At 39.4% G+C, this 19694-nt stretch overlaps 1 protein-coding gene across 1 annotated transcript in view; it reads left to right on the top strand.

Annotated features, from left to right (window-relative positions):
• NID1 (nidogen 1) overlaps nt 1–14514 on the top strand; it is a 43738-nt gene extending 29224 nt beyond the window's left edge. The window contains exons 14-20 of the mRNA XM_068185023.1: nt 608–780; nt 3261–3387; nt 7313–7484; nt 8260–8417; nt 9728–9851; nt 11047–11159; nt 12619–14514. Of these exons, the coding sequence (XP_068041124.1) occupies nt 608–780; nt 3261–3387; nt 7313–7484; nt 8260–8417; nt 9728–9851; nt 11047–11159; nt 12619–12740 (989 nt within the window). The 3' untranslated portion in view covers nt 12741–14514. The remainder of the gene's footprint in view (nt 1–607; nt 781–3260; nt 3388–7312; nt 7485–8259; nt 8418–9727; nt 9852–11046; nt 11160–12618) is intronic.
• The last annotated feature ends 5180 nt before the right edge of the window (nt 14515–19694 follow it).

Here is a 19694-nt window from a genome sequence, read left to right on the forward strand (position 1 = left end):
GCTGTTTCTTGTGGGTATCTCCATCTGAGTGCACCATCTCCCGAATGTGGGGCTTAGTCCTTCCCTGAGATACAGCACTGACTTGGAGTAATGCAGATTTCTGCTGTCCCAGTGGTGGTATGTCTCATGCCCTTCAGTGATCTCAGCACACACTTTTCCTTTGGCCAGGGTATCTGGACAGCTGTGGTAAGCTTCTGAACAAGAAAGTTTTCTAGCTTCTTCCTTGCCTTGAAACAGTGAGAGGCCCAGATAGTCTCTGCCCTCTGGGAGCTGGAACAGCTGACTTGCCTCAGGAAATGAAGGATGTTCCTTCCTACGTCTTCCTCACTTCAGCTGCAAAATAAGATGGATTTTTCTAAACATTTGAAGTAAAGAGCAATTACAGAGGCAAACATGAAAAGACCTATTATGTCAATTGCTCCTTCTTTGTCAGCCAAGGGGAAGATTTCAGAAGCTTTCTGTATCTGATTATAGTTATTGATGTCTCCTTATAGGCCTGTTTCCGTCTAAGAAGTCTGACTGTAATTGTGTCTCTGCAAATAATAAGGAGCCTTGTTGTGCTGTACGAGCTAATTTTTTGCCCATCTGTTTCTTCTCTATTAACAAGGTCTGAGCACAGCCACTCCCCCTGTTGTTGTTGGACCCTCTGTTCGACCAGACACGGTACCTCTGCCACCAGGAACGCATTTGCTTTTTGCCCAAAGTGGTAAAATTGAACATGTTCCACTAGAGGGAAACAATATGAAGAAAAATGGTGCAAAAGCACTCTTGCATATTCCAGTAAGTAATTTACTATACTAAGTCCATGTTTTTTAGAAGATTCCTGACAAAGATGAAAGCTACTGTTTGTCTGCATACCTCAGTAATTTAAGTTGAAAACACAATTTTTACTCTTCATTAAAATTTCAGTATTCCACCAAATTGATACTGAAAATTCCTGACCTGACTAGTCAAAAATCTTAAACCTAAGGTATGGAAAAAGTAATTATTTGCTTTTAAAGAATGGCTCACAATAGATCATAAGACAAAAATCTAATCTCACATGCCTCCAGCAGCTCTTCATATAAACTAATGTCTATTCACACTTCTATTAACTTTCTGACTCTGGTATAAAAGTTTAGGAGACCTACAATATCAGTAGGTGGAGATTTTTTTTTCCTTTTGCCCTTTTTTTCCATTCCTACTCCCTCCAATTTTTTTTCCTAAGTCTTAATCTATTCCTTGTTGTAAAATGTAGGCAAACCCAGTGAGAAGAATGATGATGTCTGACTCCAGTTCAGAAAGCCAAATTATTTCTTTATTATAACTATGCTATAATACATTGATACACTATATAAAGGAAGATACTAAAATCTACATGCTACTTTCTCTAACTACCATATCTAACTACTACACAACTCGTGACCTTCTCGCGAGAGTCCAGACACAGGTGGATCTGATTGGCCATCAGGCCCAAACAATCCACCATGATCCGACCAAGCAATCACTCCAGGTAAACAATTCTCTAAATAAATTCCACAAGAGAAAAACAAAGAATAGAAATAGAAATAGTTTTCTCTTTCATTTCTCTCTGTACACGTTTATGAAAAATCCTGAAAGAGAAAGAAATGTACTTACACAATTCCTGTTTTTCTTTCAGTCAGTTGTCTCCACTTCTTGGCTACACATATATTTTTCTTTCTTCTTTTTTTTCTTGCTTCCTTCTTCATGTGTAAGCCCAGTGGGTGGTAGATCTTTTTCCCATGCTTCTTACTAATGTCTTGAGAATCTTTTTTCCTAGAAAATGAATTCCTGATACTGAGAACCTCTCTTTTCCACCACCTGTGTCACATGCCAGCCCTTTGCACTGGCAGTTTCATCACATTCATTTCTTTTGCCAAAGGCCTAGGATTTCTGGTTTCATTCCAGTGTTGCTTTATTTAGAATAGATGTCAATGTCAAGTAGCATGCTGATTTCTTTTTTTTTTTCTTATATATTATACTGAGCAGTTAGTAAATCAAATACTGGCTAAATTACACAGACTCACTTCATTAAATAGTACCATAAATTGTTGTGATGTAAGGGAAAAAAATCAAGGTTTTGTCCCTTATGTAAAGTGCTGCTGCAATAACACAGACTCACTTCATTAAATAGTACCATAAATTGTTGTGATGTAAGGGAAAAAAATCAAGGTTTTGTCCCTTATGTAAAGTGCTGCTGCAATAACATTAAAAAAAGTAAAACGCTGTATAAAAATTGTGTAATAAGGCTGAAGGTGACATGATTCTGAATACTTGTCACCTATTTGCTTGATCTAACTTAATTAATTAGAAGTGTTTTGAGGAAAGAACTCCAGGAGGTAAGATGCAATTCTTTCTAGAAACTTCCAATGAAACGGAAACTTTCAGTCTCTGCTGGCATTGTTGACTTTATGTTGTCTGTGTTGTGTATTTGCAAAGTGGTACCAGAGGTGTTTATACTGTTTTGCAACCCACAGAATTAATGTAGTGATGAATAAGTGCATCTGTTTTAATTCATGGGTTTGGAACATCTTTCTAAGAAGCTGTGTTGCAAAACCAGCAACAGTGACAGACTTGGGAATCCATGTACAATTGTTGCTTTACCCTGATACTCCCTTTGATTTGCCTGGGGGAGGGAGTTTGAACTCTAAACTCAAACTCTAGTCCTGTCTTCTTTCTGCCTGAAAAATTGCATGTAAATGTTTCTTGTTACTGAGAACATTGTTTCCACCACAATGATTAATGTAGTACTTGTTTAAGCTAACTTTAAAATAAAACCTTACTTTGCTAGAACTTTTTACATTCAAATGGTGCTACATAGGAAGCGTAGCCATAATGCATGACTTGGATGTCAGTGCAAGTCAGATTTGATAGAAGTCATTATTCCCCCTTAAAGGGAAAGAATGAGAGGAAAAAGGTACGTGAAGGGGTGACACAGTAAAATATCAACATGAACTTTTTTTAGATGGGTATGTAGATGAAGCTGTAGAACTCAAACTTTTCAGTACTAATATCTCCAATGATTCTTTGAAATAATGGTGAATGATCTCTGCTACTTAAAAGGGACTTTTAACTGGAAGTATTTTTCTAAGATATTTGACAATGTTACCCAATGATTTTCTCAGCCTCTCCTCCCCATTTCCCACCTTTCCTCAAGAATTTTGTTTCCTCAGGCTTGAAACTTAAAAGCATAAGTTAATGCTGCTGATGAGTAACTGTTGTTTATCCTAAGCTGATCTAACTTGCCTGTTGTCCAACAGGACAAAGTTGTTATTGGAGTTGCTTATGACTGCGTGGACAAGATGGTTTATTGGACAGACATCAGCGGCCCTTCGATCAGCAGGGCCAGCCTGCATGGTGGGGAGCCAACAACCATAATCAAAACAGGTAACAGCACAAAAGTCTTTCTCTAGGAGCAGTATTAGACTTGAATTTTGTAATATGTACTTCCTAGGTGTTGCCTGAGCTGACTAAGAGTTGTGTTTATACATTAACATGGAATACCATCAGAGGGTGTCTTTGATTTTTGTTCTGGAAAGCAAGTTAGGTGCTGGATAGCTGAGATTTTGTGACATGTAGTATTTTTTTTTCTCTCCTGAACTCTACCTGTTAGCTGTCTGCTCTGCTGAGAAAGGACTGGTGAGCATGGAGGCTGAAGAGAACTCCTGCTCTCTCTTCCTTGGCTTGGGGATCAAACAGCTGAAGAGTAGTTAGAAACCATTTCAGCTGCGGTTTTCCCATGCCTGCTACTCAAGTGAGCATGGAAACTGAGTAAAGCCACCTTGTTTGGTTTTTACCCTTTGTAGTTGTCCAAGGATTTGAGCATTACACTAGATGGTATTGTGGAGTTAGTGCTTATCCAGTTTTTATCTTGTTCTTACATTCTTTCCTTCAAAACTGCTATTCACTGCAGTCCATGTTAATATTCATTAGAAGGGTTAAGTGCAAGCCCATGCATCATGGATGTTAAACCCTTTTATTGAGTGGAAAGGGCTAAGGGGAAGGACAGGTTTAGAGAACAAAGTGAGTGGTTGGGGAAGATATCATTAAAAAAAACACAGCAATAATAGCTGGAGGCACATTTTAAACACTAGTGCCCTTGAGATCCTAGAACACCTGTGAAGTCAAGATACTGGAAGAGGTCACCTTTGCTTTGATTCCTTTGCAGACATTGTTACAAAAATTCATGATTATTTTAGAAAAGTGATCAGCCAGGTATAAAACTCTACAATAAAATTGGTTTTGTTTTCTTTGGATGTGTAGAGAATCGCAGCCTGGACTTTGTGCTTTGGAATAGTCAGTTTGTGAGACTCCATTCTCTTAGGGACAGCAGATAGATGGGGTGGCTTGGATCCTACCATTGTCCTAGGAAGGAAAAAGGCAGAGCTTAAGGCCACCCGTAACCGTTCCAGCAGTTATGGAGCTTCATATTTCTATACCACTTGATGGCTGAGGTATTTGTAAGACTTCTTTTTCCATCCCAAAGTATTTAATATGAAAGGGACTCTGACTTGCAGTGCAGTCCTGTGCTTGCCTGTGCAACTCAGAAACTCTGCAGGGAAAAGATTTTTGCTTTGCACTATTAATGATGTTTTTTTCAAAATCTGCACTTCTAAAAATGAGGGAAATTGCTATTGCTAAAAACTTTATATGGATATGAATGTCTGTCTAACGAGTGTGTGTGTAGGCATTAAAATTCTTGCAATTTATAAAACATTGGAAAATTATTTGTGAAGGCTTTCGGCTAAATTTGATTGATTATTTAAGGTAATTCAAGATGCTTCAATGCCACATGGAAACCTCATGAGTTTTATCTGCTATTAAAAATATTGTATGTAAGAAGCTTTCTCAATAATTCCGTTGTTCTGTTGGTTGCATAGGATGTGGATGCTTTTCCTGAAGAGACTGGGAGAGATGTTGCACTTTAGTTTTTGTATGTTAATGGACATTTCAATAAGGATTCAGATCAAAGTAATAGTGAATATTCAGCATTTGAATGGGTATCTTCTGTGTGGGCCAAAACTGAAACTTTCAAATTTCAAACTTTGAAATGAAATAGGAAAATGCCTCTCCCTCAGAAGACTTATGAGAATTTTTTGGTTTTGTTTTGATCTTTGCCTCCTTCTTCCTGTGAACTCCAGCTGCTTTCTTCAGTTAATGCGTATTTTTGTGGAATGTACTACATTTTTAGTGGTGTTTTTTTGTTGTTTTTTTTTTAAGCTCTTGTGATCCAAGTTGTGCTGCTTTGCAGAAACACTACTTAATTGTGGAGCCCCATCTAGTTCTCCTTTATCCCTGCAGCTGTGGAGGCTTTCTCAGCCCTGCAGCTGTGTCAGTAGGTTAGGAAGCGGAGCTTTCCTCTGCAGTAATTGCTTAAAGTCTTATCAGCTGTGCATGTCTGTACAAACCTGCCCTCAGGGGCAGAGCCTTTGACTGTATCAGGCATGGTGACCATATAGCAGGAACATATTTGTGCCTCTGGAAATACTGGTGACAAATGAAGCTTTGAAATATTCCCTTACCCCTCCCTCCATGGGGGGTAGTGTTTTCTGGCTCATTATCAACCACACAGAAGGGACATTTACTTCAGACTTCTCTAATCTTCTAACATATAGCTGACATAAGGAAATTGAAACAAGGAAACTAGTCAGGGAGCAGGGGCTCTTGGGAATCAGTGACAGCAAATCTTTTGCCTGCTACTGCCTTCTGTTTCCTAAAAGACTCTGGGAGCTCCTCCATTACCATTTAGTCAGTAATCTTCTGATCCCAGACACTGGGATTGTTGCCACTGGGGACTGTTGCCACCATCACCTCAAAATGAGGCCGCCCTCAGCAGACTCTGCCCCTAGCAAGGAAAGAAGTAGGAACATTTGAGGATCTGAAGTATATGTGAGGTGGTTTCTTGCAGCTGACAGGCTTAGCTCCACAGAAGCTAAGAGAAATAAAGGAGTAATGTGAAGTCAGTATATCTGAGTCAAAGTGTGCCCAAGAGCCCTCAGGGGGTGTAAAGAAATGCCTGATTAACATTTACTTTCTTGCCCATCACTCCTTCCATCCGGCCATGAGCTGTGAGTCAGAAACAATGAAATACATCTTGTTTGTTCCTTTCCACCTCTTCAGCAATTAATATAAACTTAAAATGTCATGTGTGCAGATAAAGTGTAATCCACTTGAGTGGGAGAGCAGAGGATGCTTGAACTATTGTGCAACTGTTACTCACAGCAACATCACAGTAGCAAAGTCTAGAGAGCCCTATGTTCCGATGTCCTGAGCCAAATGCCTTTCCTCCAGAAAGGTTGCTTGTGTCACATGATGTTTGTTTAATGGCTGTCAGTGAATAAACCTCAGAATTAAAAGAAGCCTAACAGGCCACATTCCATTCGGTTTGTGGATCAGCAGTTGAAAGGTGCTTTTTTTCAACATCTAGCTGGTTTAAAGGGTCACTTTGCCTCTTCTGGGGAGTGACCATGTACAATTCTTTCCTCTTCTTTTGGAACTGAAATTGAAGGAAAATAGACTTTTTTTTTATAACTTGTCTTTGGCTTCCTTAAATCCCCCATGGCCTGCCTGCTCTTTTTCAATGCAGCCATGAAAAAACAGAGCAGTTTCTCATAGTGGCTGAATTAAGCTTTATACATTTTTTTTTCCTGCATCCAAGTTAGAAATTACTAATGCTAGAGCAGTAGGGTTATTATCTGCTATTTCCTGTTGCTTTTGGAACAACTAACTGTCCGAGAAAAACTGTGCTCATACAGTGCTAAAATGTGTTCCAAAAAGAATAGCTCTGCAAAAACAAAGAACTGGATCTAGATTGCATCAGTTAGTTAATGTCATTGTCTCTAGCATTTAGAGTTAGATTTTGTTTAATTGTTGCATCACTTAGCATAAATTAAGTTGTTAGAGGAGTGCTGTGTATGCCAGTACTGAGGAAGGAGAAATATTAAGGGTTATAAAATCCATTTTATGACCTTCTAAGTATGGTAGAATAAGATTTTGACACTATCTGCTATTCCTTTTCTATTCTAAACTCCTTCTATGTTTGCCCCTTCATGTACAATTTCTATGTGTGGCGAGTTTGTTCCTCATGGAACTTTTCATTTTATTTCTTTATGATATTTTTTTGTATTTAAACTTTGAGGTAAAATGCATGTTCCTCTTCCAAGTGATATAAAGTAGTTTTTGTTGGACCACAGCCAGAACACTGGAGAAAACTTATCTCTCTTAAAGGTTATCCTTATGCAGCACTGAGGCTAACAGAGTGTATTGGGAATAAATATAATGCCTAGGAATGTTTTCCTCTGTTCTCCTGCAGACTTGGGGAGCCCTGAAGGGATAGCTGTAGATCATCTAGGTCGCAACATCTTCTGGACTGACTCTCAACTGGATAGAATAGAAGTGGCCAGGCTGGACGGGCGCCAGCGTCGCATCCTTTTTGACACTGGTTTGGTGAACCCCAGAGCAATTGTTGTGGATCCTGTGAGAGGGTATGGATGTGTTGTCAAGAAACACATACAAAGCTTGATTTTATTTATCTGGTTATTTAATGACCTGTGTTCCACGCAGAACCCCAGTGATGGAGTAAGGCTCTGGGTTCAGGTCAAGCATCATGGATTGGGTTCAGGTCAAGCATCATGGACTTCCATCTTATAGTAAATTTCGTGTGTGTGTGTTAAGGAGTAAACAACAAAGGTGCCATTGAGGGGCCATGCATATTCTCAGGTACAGAATGTACATCCAAGGAAAAAAAATCCTATCACTAAAAAAATAGTAAAACATCAGAGAGTTAATGGCCCTCTCTGGGGATCTCTGCTGAGGATAAACTACTCTGATTCCATTGTGTGTTGCTTACATGGTACACTGAAAAGAAAAATATTGTTTCAAATGGGTCTCAAATGTATGCCAAATACTGTTGCTTTAGCCTGAGCAGACATGATGGGAAGTGAGATGAAGAACTCGAAATGTAGATATAGATTTTGAATGGCCCTCAGAACTGTTGCAATATAGGTCTTTTTGGCTGGCATAAGCTAAACAATGGAAGGAAAGCATTTCTTCTTATGCCTGTGCTTGCTCCTTTTGTTTTTAATGGAAGTATATTTGCTACATTTTTACTAAACTTTTTTGACTTCTATATCAAAGTGCAATATGGCCCTTCTTATTTAGGGGCTGTGTATTACTTTTGTGTTCTTAACATTTTCTTAATTACAACAGTCTTTTGAGAGAAGTCCCTGTCTCAACTCTAGCCTTTTTCTTTTTCCTAAGAAACTTGTACTGGACTGACTGGAACAGAGAAGCTCCTAAAATTGAAACTTCCTACATGGATGGCACAAACAGAAGAATTATTGTTAAAGATGATCTTGGGTTACCAAATGGACTGACATTTGATCCTTATTCCTCAATGCTGTGCTGGGTAGATGCAGGTAAAGAACGGGCTAAAATATTTCTTTGTAATAGTAGTAGTGTAAGTATGTTCAGTCCTGAAATTATGCACAGCCACAGCTTTTGGCTTTAATGGTTTTTTTCATTGCTATTCACATGAGACTGTGTGCAAGCTGAAGGATTTCAATTCTAATCACAAAACTTTCTAGGAATGCAACAAATTTATGTCTGTGTGTCTTGTATGTGGCTGTTTTTTAGGCAGTGCTTAGGGCATTGTACAAGTTGTTAGTTTAAGACTAGGGAAAACCACAGATTTATCTAATCTGCCTTACAGAATGTCATCCTGGCACTATTGTTTTAAGGCCTGTAACCTGAGGCAAAGTCTGGCTTATATTTGACTGATGCAAGGCTTAAAAAAGCAATGCACACAAAAGATCAAGGGATCAAAGTTCTGCCACAAATCCATTGTTAATTTTGTGACAGTGGATGGCGGTGGGGGGGGAAGTGTGCTTTTAATTCTCATTTAATTTTTATCTTTTGGCATCTTGCTATCTTTCACCCTGTAGACTTTGTCAGGGATATCTTCCTGTGGAGGTGCTTTTACATTTCAAGTCACCTTTCAAATTTTAGATGAATTAAAATGGCCAGACTCTCTCTTTCACTGTACAACATTTTCTCCAACCTTCAAATGTATATCCTTCTGCTATCTCTGATTACTTTCTCTCTCTTCCTGTCTTGTTCTCACATTTGCATCTTCTCCTATTTTGGTCTAATTCTGAAACACATTACTTAGGAAAAACCTACAGGTGTTTACATTTATTAGCAGTGTTCCCAGCCTGCAGTGTCTTTGATGCTAGACCTTTTTGCACCTATGAGTTAGATGTTCTTTCTGCAGTCTCACCTTCATGGCTCAACCCAGCAAACATTTCAGGAACATGCTTACCAAGCAAACTTGGCAAAAATGTCTTCCAGAGGAGGTGGAAACAGTTAATGGCTGAAGTATCCCTCCAGAATGGAGGTGGCCTTCTGTCAGTGTCAGCCTTTCCACACCAACCCGAGGATTCTGGAAGCCATAGCAGGAATCTCAGTTTGTGAGCATTGGCCATGGCAGCCTGTGACATCTGTGTTTCTTTAACTTCAGTGTTGTGCTGAGTAGCATTAGCATCAGCGTATTTATCCATTCAATTTTTGGCACATGCACACATGTGACACGGAGGAAGGCTTTGACTAAGCAGCACACTGAAAGATTTCCAGGACTTTCCACCCTGTTCATGCTTGCATATTTGTTTTTCATCCCTGATGAGAGCACTCTTGTTCTGATTCAAAGGCTTAATTGTTTCACTGCATCCAGGTACCAAGAGGTTGGAATGCATGAACCCTAATCATCTTGGTAGACGAAAGATTGTAGAAGGGATTCAGTATCCTTTTGGTGTTACAAGCTATGGGAAGAATTTATACTATACAGACTGGAGAAGGTACGTTATCTGCTAAAGGAATTACGGAGCACTTTCATCTTTTTTTTCTCCCTGGTAGAAATTGAAGTATATACTGCATTTCTCATGCCTGACCTCTCACACATTGCTGTTTTGTTGCTTTCCTGGCAATAGCTGATGGAGGGTGGAGTGGATATGTAGAGTTGACCTATTAATGCTGCCAGTTAATGCTGAGTTTTCACTTTTTAGCATAGTGATTTGTCCTTGAATAAAATGCTTTTAACACTGAACATTCTTGGGAAAAGAGTAGGCAGTAACTTGTTTCTCTTACAGCAGATGCATTGTAGAGGGCAGACATTTCGTCACTCTTTGCTTTCTATGACCTATATTATATGAATGCTTAATCAAAAATAAGGAAAATAAATAGTATTCATCATCTTGATGGCACTTCCTTTATTGCAAATGCTCTAAAATGTTGCCATATGAACAAGACTTAGAGATTTACTTTAACTTCTGGAAAAAAATCCAGTCCCTGCATTTTAAAATAAATATTTCTATTTGATGTAAATGGCTTTATGAGCTCTATCAGCAAACTGTTACCCAAATGCCTCTATCAATTGCAGCAGCAGTAGCTATTACTGTGTGTGAGAATTTCCAAGTTAGAAACTAACATCTGTGAAGTGCTATTCTAGAACAGGCTTGAGGAGCAGCATGCTACAGGTCCTTTTATACTTAGGAAGGAAGGATTGCTTATGACTTGCTATATTCCTTCTGGAGATCAGGCTCCACCTAAAACACTTCATTGTCCATAAATGTTATGCTTAATAGCTGCAATGTCAGCTATACCACAATACTTGTCAGAGGGGCAGAATGTAAAAAATGTGCCAAAACTACCAACACATTCATCCCTCCCGTAGAGGGACATTGTCCTGTACTGGAAGTACCTTCAAAATTATTAAGGTTTCTCCCTGATTAATTTCTTAGCTGCCTAGAGTGAAAGTCATAACATAGTAGGTTTGTCCAGGAAAGGTGATGTCTTGGGGGATTTTACTTCTGGTATCTCTTCCTAATTGTAAAAAAGAAGCAACTTCAAATTTTCTCCACTTTTGATTTTGTTTTGTTTTTTTGATTGGTTGGTTGGGATTTTTTGGGAGGCTTTTTGTTGTGTTGTTTTGTTTTCCCCTATACTTCATCTCACTTCATCTCACTTCTGTATATTTTTTTCTGCATGTGCCAGGGATGCCGTTGTAGCAGTGGATCGCACGATTTCATTAGAAAATGATAACTTCCAGCCTCACAAGCGCTCACGACTCTACGGAATCACCACAGCCTTTGCCCAGTGCCCAGGAGGTAATCCAGATGATTCTTGAGTTTTTCCAGCTGTGTAACACCTTACTGTCTAAATGAACTTAGTAGCTGCTCCCATTTATAAGCTGCTAACTGATTTGGGTAGTGAAGATTTGGGTAAGTGCTTAGATTTCTGTTTAATAGGAAATTAAAACCCCCCTAGATTCTTTTCCATAAAAGCAGTTGTTGTAGTTGCCACATGAAACCAAAACTGGAGAGGGAGAAGAAGCCTGTTCTACCCTTTGCAAAAGCATGTGTATGATTTAAGATGGGCATCTGACCTGGCAGAAATGCTAATGTATCATCTTCTAAATTCATAGCTAGGGCCTTATTCACTTACTTAGTTTAAACTACAGAAATATTATGGTCTTCCAGATGTCCTTAATGACATGCAGTGTTTTTCAAAATGGAATGTTCAGAAAACACCAGGTGGTAAAGTGGCTGGACTGAGCTGGCCCTTTTGCTCTGTTGAATGTGAAGTTTTCCAGATATGCTATTGAAAAGAGGAAGAGATGAAGCAGATATGCTTGAAATATAATTTGTTTTCTGTGAAGCAGTTATGTGTGTTCTTGGGAAATCACAGGAGAAGCATTTGCTGTTTTTTATTCCAATATGGCTGGAATTATAGGAGCTGTGCTATTTTTACTTTGGGACTATAAAAACTCCTTAGGATAGTTTCTCTTCAAATTATTTAATATATGCAATAAAAAACAATTTAGTGGAAGTTTTGGCTCAGAGCTTAAAAATACATACAAATGTCATTATTAAGAATTCAGTTATATTGTTATTGCTAGTTAATTCACTGATCTATTTTGGTAGGCAGTGTAAAATTTAGCAATATTGTATGCTGAGTATATGCTTATACCTGTAATATTCACAATCTTGGTGTAATTTCTTTCTATGTCTTATGTCTGTTTCAAGTGGTTTTCTGGATGGATGCCTTTCCTCTCTGATCCACTGCTTCTGGCAGTGGCTTCTTTTTCATTTCACTCTTTAATGTTAACACTTTCCCAACCACCCAATTTATTCGTGTTTGTTTGTTTTCATGGATCATTCCTCTGTCTTTGTGCAGTTGATATTTGAGGATGATGTTCTGTAGCATTTTGGACTTTGTCCCCACATTGCACTTCTCTATTTGCTCACTCACTTCGCTTCATTCTAATATGTGACCATGTGGTCAGTTTATGAAGGGTATTTTTAGTAACAGCCCACTTGATTCATGTTGCGTCTTTCACTCTGATATCTTGATCTTTCTTTCATGTGAATGTCAAGTTGACACAAGGGATACGATGACTCTTATCTCCTCAAAGCACAGTTTTCTTCCACTCCTAATCTCATTATGGCTTGTTTCCCTAGTGTGGCCATAAATCTTAACGTCTCTTGTATGTGTCTATTTCAGATTTTATTGTGGGTTTGCGTTTGTTTTTCTCTCAGGTTTTTCATCTCTTTTTTTTTTTTCCAGGACATAACTACTGTACAGTGAATAATGGTGGCTGTACTCACCTCTGCTTGGCTACCCCGGGAGGCCGTACTTGCCGCTGCCCTGACAACACAGTTGGAGTAGATTGTATAGAAAGAAACTGAGCATTAAAATAATCCTTAGAGCAGCAGACACCTTTTGGAAATATGCTGTAAACAATTCACTCCTATGAACACAATCAGGCCCTTAAGATAAGTGCTCCATGCTGCTGACAGCAAGCCACAATGCACATATGCGGATGCACACACATGCACACACACACACACAGGCAGAAGCTGTTTTTGCAGCAGTTAAGTAAGAGAGAATTTCCCAGGTTGGGTCCAACTTCACCTTATTCCTTCTAAAATTATCTCTTTGCTTTTAAAGGTAAATGTGCCTTAGTTGCATCTGTCCCACACAAGGAGGATGTGTCTGTTGGCAAAATTGAAGTAACAAAACACAGAACAGAGTAAAGAGAATGGAACTACTCAAATCCTGAGACTGAATTGTACCTTGGAGTGAGCAGCAGTTTTCTGCAGAAGTGGTATGCTTTGCCCATCATACACGTGGCTGGGCTTATCTCTAGCTGAGAAACAATCAGAGGGTCCCAAGGATGAACAGATGAGGGGGAATACCCAGTAATAGCTCATATTTACTGCCCAACCACATTCCTTCTCACTACCCGTCCTTCCCCTTCAAAAACTTGAATCTCAGCTTTTGACTTCTGTACTGCAGAAGTACTTTATCCATGTGTTGTAAGGATTATAATTCTGACCCTGGCTCATGTGATCCTTTCCTACAGCACATGATTTGTTATAGATAATCAACATTGTTTAGTGGATATATTTGAAGTTTTTGTTAGGTTTTAAGAGATTTATCTTTCTTCTGTTTGAGGTGGATTCCTGAGTAGTTCCCTAAAATCCCCTTTAAAAAATTTAGATATCTTGAACAATTGCTGATACGTCATCAAAGAATGGATGTTGACTCATTGAGAGACAAGTGGTTTTAAAGAGATAGACACATTTGTTTTCTGAGAGGTTTTAAAAGAGTATTTCTATGTTTGATTCTATAAGTCTCAAAGTGGTGTCTGAATTTTATCTTAGCAATCTTTCTTTTTTAGCAAACCATGCTATGCCTTTTTGTAGACCATAAGAAACCATGGCAGTTAAAATCTGATTTTCAGGAAGCTCACCTCTGGTTTGGTGCTTAAAAGAAAAAAATATAGCGATGCCCAGTTATGTGCCAGTGTTCAGTAACAGCAAAAATGGTGTTCTGAAAATCAAAGTGAAGTTGATGTTTTCATCATCACCAGTAAGTTTGGAGAGGGAAAATCTAAATGCATACTTATATGTCAAATTAGCAGAATAAATCTGGAAGTGAAGTTTGGTTTCCCCACTGTATGTTGGGAAGGAAGCTTGCATGCAAATCAGCCTGTGGCAGAGCAAAACAGGGCTTGTGAGGTTCCTGCCAGAGCACATTTCACTGTGTGTCGTGATCAGAGCAGTAAGCTAACATCCACGTTTCCTCGCTCCCTCTTCAGACACAATGGTGACAATTTTAAACAGAGCCACTTCTGAGTCTTAACTGTGTGACAGCTTCCTCTTTAATTGTATATTTATCATAAAATAACAAAACATATAAACGTTTTAAAGATTTTTTTGTATAACTTTTTATAACTCTTAATTCATTCTATTCATACACTTAATCAGGTATGTCTTACTGTAAATATCAAAAATTTGTTGAAATGAAGGTGCTTGATAACTCTTTCTCCAGAAGTATTCACATATCTGGTGAAATATTAAAGTTTACACTCTGTACAGGTATCTACAATACAGTCAATAAAAATGGTTGGTTTTTATTTTCTTTAAAAAAGAATGTCATCCCTGCAGAAGGAAGTGATATGTGGTGTCTCAAATATATTTTCTTGTTGTGTTCTGGGTTTTAGCTAACTCATATCTAGTGATGGTACTTCTCTTACAAGACACAGCATCATGGGGGGGAAAAAAAACACTGTTGGGGCTTAGTATTCTAGAAGCAGTAGGATACTTCAAATCAAATACATATGAGAGCGCTTGAAGAACACAGTGCTTTCTCTGTTTTGGCTGAATCTTTTTGCTGGTTGTAAATTCTTGTTTACCTTTGTCAAGTAAGCATAATTCAGTTATCCTGTACTTCAGACTTCCAGCGATGAAAATATAGAACAAGGGCAAGAATAAAAAGGGGTAGAATTTATCCCTATGGTCAAAAATACCCTGTTACTGGGTTTCTGAGTGCTAGGGTGCATTGCAAGGAGAATACTACTGGGATCCAAAGGGTAGCATTTGGAGCTGCAGCAGGAGATTGTTGATCTGTTCTGGGGACTGCACATGGAATTGGACTGTATGCATTGCTTTATGGTTTTTTTTTTAATTTGAATCAGCACAATGTTCCTCTGCTTATATTTGCATGAATTACTTTGAGTTTTTTTTAATTTGAATCAACACAATGTTCCTCTTCATGCATTATGATGGTTGTTAACTTACTAAACACTAGTCAGCTAATTCTATGCAAATCAATCAGCAATGACATAGATGTCAAGGAAAATATACCTCAGCAGAACTTCTAGTGTTGATGTGTGAGCTTCTGAATAGTCTGCAACACAAAGAGAGAAACAGTATTACTGTGGACTAAGTTTTCAGACTGAGGAACTCGGCTATCATATCTGGGAGTAGGTAGCACTAAATGAGGGTAAGCTTCAGCAGATCCATGTCAGTGGTGTAGATGTGGCAGTTTGCAAAACTTTCAAAGTTTGCACAACTTCAGCATACCAATTCCTAGAAATGAGTAACTTTTAAAAAGCTCTAGCATGATGTTTTGTTTCTTAGCCAATGCTTGTTGCTAACTTCAACTGTTGTAGTTAAATGCCAGTGTGCGGCAAGGGGAAAGCTGTTCCCTCAAAGAAGGGAGGCCAGTAGAATCTGAGGCTTTTCCAGCCCTGGACCAGTCCCACTGTACACCAAGTGAGGCTGACAGTGCCAGTGAGGGTAGCTGGGTTCAGCCCAGGGACCAGAACACCAAGGAAATCTGCAGTGGAAAGAGTAGGTCTGATGTCAAGCTGGGAAAGTGAGTCAGGATCATGGATTGTAATCAGGTTTGGGCATAGTGACCAGGATCAGTGATTGCCAGCCGAGTGCACAGTGGTGAGGCAGGCCCACAGCCACACTGGGAAGTTGGCCATGACCTGAACCAATGGGGGGGGTGTCTGGCTGTGGCACAGCTCAGGCAAGGAGCAGGGTGAGAGGCCCAGCTTTAAAGCAGCCTTTAACAGCAGAGAAAAAGGGTTGGATGAGATCCCCCAACAGAGCTGTTTGAGGAGGAGCCTCTGCTGAAGTTCCCTCAAGTTTTCTTCACACTTTTTGTTAACTGGCTGGTCTTTAATAGCCAGCTAAGCTGCTAGTGCTTGGGTGGTCTTTGTGTGATGGCACTCCAGAGTTCTCTATTCCTGTATCTGTTTGCTTTCTCATTGAATCATGCTAAATCTTTGGCCTCTAAAAATGATCAGTGGTGTTGAATTCCTTCTTTTAATCACAGTCTGGCCAGGAATGTCAACTTTTGATGACATATTTAGCATTATCCAATTGAGGATATTTTTCCTGTGTCTATCATGTTTTTCCTCTTCAAAGTTCACAAGTATTTTGGATGCTGAAAGTGTGAATTTTCATTTTCCTTCTTCTAACCCTAGAGAGTTAATGGTATCTTTCTATAAGACAGGGTTTTCTCCTGCTGACCTGGATCTAATTCACCTATTCTGTCTTTTTTCTAACTGTTGCTTGTTCGACTGTTCTAGACTCGCCTCAGGAGCCAGTAAATTTCAAGTATATTTTTTACATTATGTTTGAGGTTAAAGAGATAATGGAAAATATTGTATTATTATTATAGGCTGGGACTGGTAGTTATATCAGTCTCTGGTTGAACTGCAGTCTCTGTGTAACTGCAGTTCATGGGTTTTCTGCTACAAAAATATGTAGATTCCCAGGTTTTCCAGGAATGAAGAACAATTGCTTCAATGTTTAAAGAAAAGACAAAATACTTCCTACAGCTATTCCAGAGGTAAGTTAAAAGTTTTCTTAAATGTCTGTTCAGATCTTCCAGCACACATGAAAATAGTTACTGGTAAGATTATTAATGATGTTTACCAATCTTGTAATAAGTAACAAAACAGTGAAAATACTGAAAAGTAGGAGTGGCTTCTTTTGGCTTATTTGGATGGTTTGGCTTCCTTTCCATCTGAAGGGTATTTAAAAACCCCAACTTTACTCACTATTTAACCTGTAAATAACCTTCCCCACAGTGAAGATCCACTGTGGCTTTCTGAAGCTCAGCATCCTGACCAGTGTGTTGTTCCAGGCTGACAAACTGCTTACTCTGCAGTTATCCGCTAGCACAGTTTTGTCACAACATATTAGATTTTTAACTTGCTGGCATATGATTAAGAATGACAGATGATTACTAGACGATAATGGCAGTGTCACAGTGCATCAGTTTAACCTATGGTTAAATGCAAACTGGGGGGTTTTGTGTAGTATTTCATAATGTATTCCTTGGAGAATTTGCTGGGAAGAAAAAAAAACCCAAAAAAACACAACAACCAAAAAAAAAAACCAAACAAAAAAATAACCCACAATAACAAAAACAAACAAAGCCAACAGGATGTGAAACACCTGTGGCTATAGGGAATACAGTTGTGAAAAGACCCCTGCTTGGCCTATCTGTAAGAATGAAGTATTACCTCCATAACCTGAGTCCCCAGCTGGAGATGTGGCAGGAGATTGTTCATGAACTGATTGAATCACTTTCTTTGTTTAAATTCTAGTCTAATTGAAGTGTGTCCTTTTAACTTATAAATAAGTTTAGGACAGCATGGCAGTAAAATTGGTGAAAGGTCACTATATTGCATCCTACAAATGTATGTATTGATGACCCTGGAATTTTGCTTGACTCACAAAAGGCTAAGCTGGCAGTGGAATGCAGTGAGTGACCTTCCCTGCTGCTTTGTGGCAAAGCAGATGGGACTGCAGTAATTTAATGGGATTTTTGACCAGAAGGATTCTGGAGCTGGTGAATGGGGACAAAGTGCCCATTCCATTACCACAAATAACCAAGATATGCTGTGTTTCAGCCTTTGGCTTCTTAGTCTTCAGTATTCACCAGAATCCATGTGGTTTGTAGTGGTGTGTTGCTCACTGCAAGCAGGCAGTGTTTCCTACTCTGTGGGGGGTCTGGAACACACAGGAAGCACACAGAGGAGCTGTGTAGCGCAGGGCATTCGGCATGAGGAAATTGGGCAGCTGTACATATGTCAGTGGGCCATGGCACATGGTGCCTCTGGATCTTACCCAGTCATTGCACAGCAGCATTGGGGAAATCTTCCCAGGAACTTCCCAGGGTTATAGTGAAAGGGGAAGTGTTGTGGAAGGCAGCTGAAGGTTTTATGGCAGTGGATGCAGAAGTGTGAAGTTTGGGAGGTGGGGTAAGCAATTAGCAAGATGGTGGTTGTACTGTCTATTTGCGGTCTTCAGTCAGTTCAGCAGGATGCTGCTGGGTGGGAGACTAAGAGGCAGAGTAACTGTCACACTGGATTTCAGAAACCTTTCCAGTCTCTTCCTTTCCCACTAGAACCATACTACCCCAGGCACTGTTGATTCCAAATCCTGTTCTGTTTGAGGGCAAAAGCCAAGAGCAGGAGGTTTTGTTTTTCACATCTCTGTTCCCCACTTTATGCAGGTAAGACACCTAACCAGATAAGCCAGACAGTAATAGTCCATCCAGCTCCCAACCAGAGGGAAAGTACATTGCTGAGCATAACTTTTCTCATTTCTGACACAGCCCCAGACACCCTGGTGAGCTACTGCTGGCATTTCATGGAGCAGCTGCTCCCTCACGTTGGTACTCCCCACTAATACCCACCTGCACCACCTTTTCCAGGACTAGGTCCTCTAGCTATGAGTGTCTGTGCACATTAACTGTACAGCAAGTGTGTTACAGGGACCTCCTTTAATACCAAACAGTAGCAAAGTACTAGTGTGCTAAGAAGCTGGTAAACCTATCCAGCAGCTTGAATCCAGACGTCCCTGTTGATGCATTTGTAAGCATGAGACTTATCCCCTTGCATGGTATTACAGGCTGCCTTACTAGTGACTGACATTTGAGAAAATGTATCTCATGTATTTTTAAGGGATTGCACTGTAATTAATAATTTATTTTTAGTGGTCTGTTGTAATTTCAAACATACACATATGGGAGATGGCAAACCACACACTTCATCCTCTTCTATGCAGAGTGTCCTTCTAGGCTTTTGCCTCCCAAGTGGCAATGCAACCATGGCACTGATTTCTTCAAAACAGTAAAAGGCTGATATACAGCAATCAATTTCTGTGCTTATATGGCTTGTTACTAGATTTCTGTACTGACAGGCCACACCGGCATTTTTATCTGACCTTAACCTGGAGAACCCATGTGTTTTGCTTTATAGGTGTTTCAGCCTAAATCCTGGCATGTCTAGATTCTGTACTGTTACACCCAACTAATAAAGTCAGAGGATGACATCTGATATGGCCTCTTGTATCTATTAAATGAAGTGTATTTGGTCCTGTGCCAAAAACATTTGGCATGATGCATCTCCTCCAGACAGAGGTGTCTGTGCTCTGTCATGGCAGGAAAACTTTCAGTAATATCAGATGTCTGTGGTCTTCATGTGCTTTACCGTAGCTGCATGTGATACCCATCTCTCTGCTAGGTTTTGCTGATTAATTTTATGGACCTGGAGCCTGGAATTTCCCAGTAAATAGTTTTTTAATGTTACCCATTGATTAAGACAGAAAGCAGGAAATTGCTTCTCTTGTGGGATTTATGTTCTCCCTGTGAAGTTCATTCCTCACTGGGTGTTCCCTGGAATCCAAGTTTTCAAGGATAACTTGGTAGATCTCATATTTGTCTCTGTTTCTTAGTTTGTCTGCTAGATTGACTGCCTGTGAGAAATGACATTAGGGTCTGAAAACCTCTGTAAACTGTACATTTGTTCTGAAAGAGTATTCTATTAC

The sequence above is a fragment of the Anomalospiza imberbis genome, chromosome 3, assembly GCF_031753505.1.
Source record: "Anomalospiza imberbis isolate Cuckoo-Finch-1a 21T00152 chromosome 3, ASM3175350v1, whole genome shotgun sequence".
Taxonomy (NCBI): Eukaryota; Metazoa; Chordata; class Aves; order Passeriformes; family Viduidae; genus Anomalospiza; species Anomalospiza imberbis.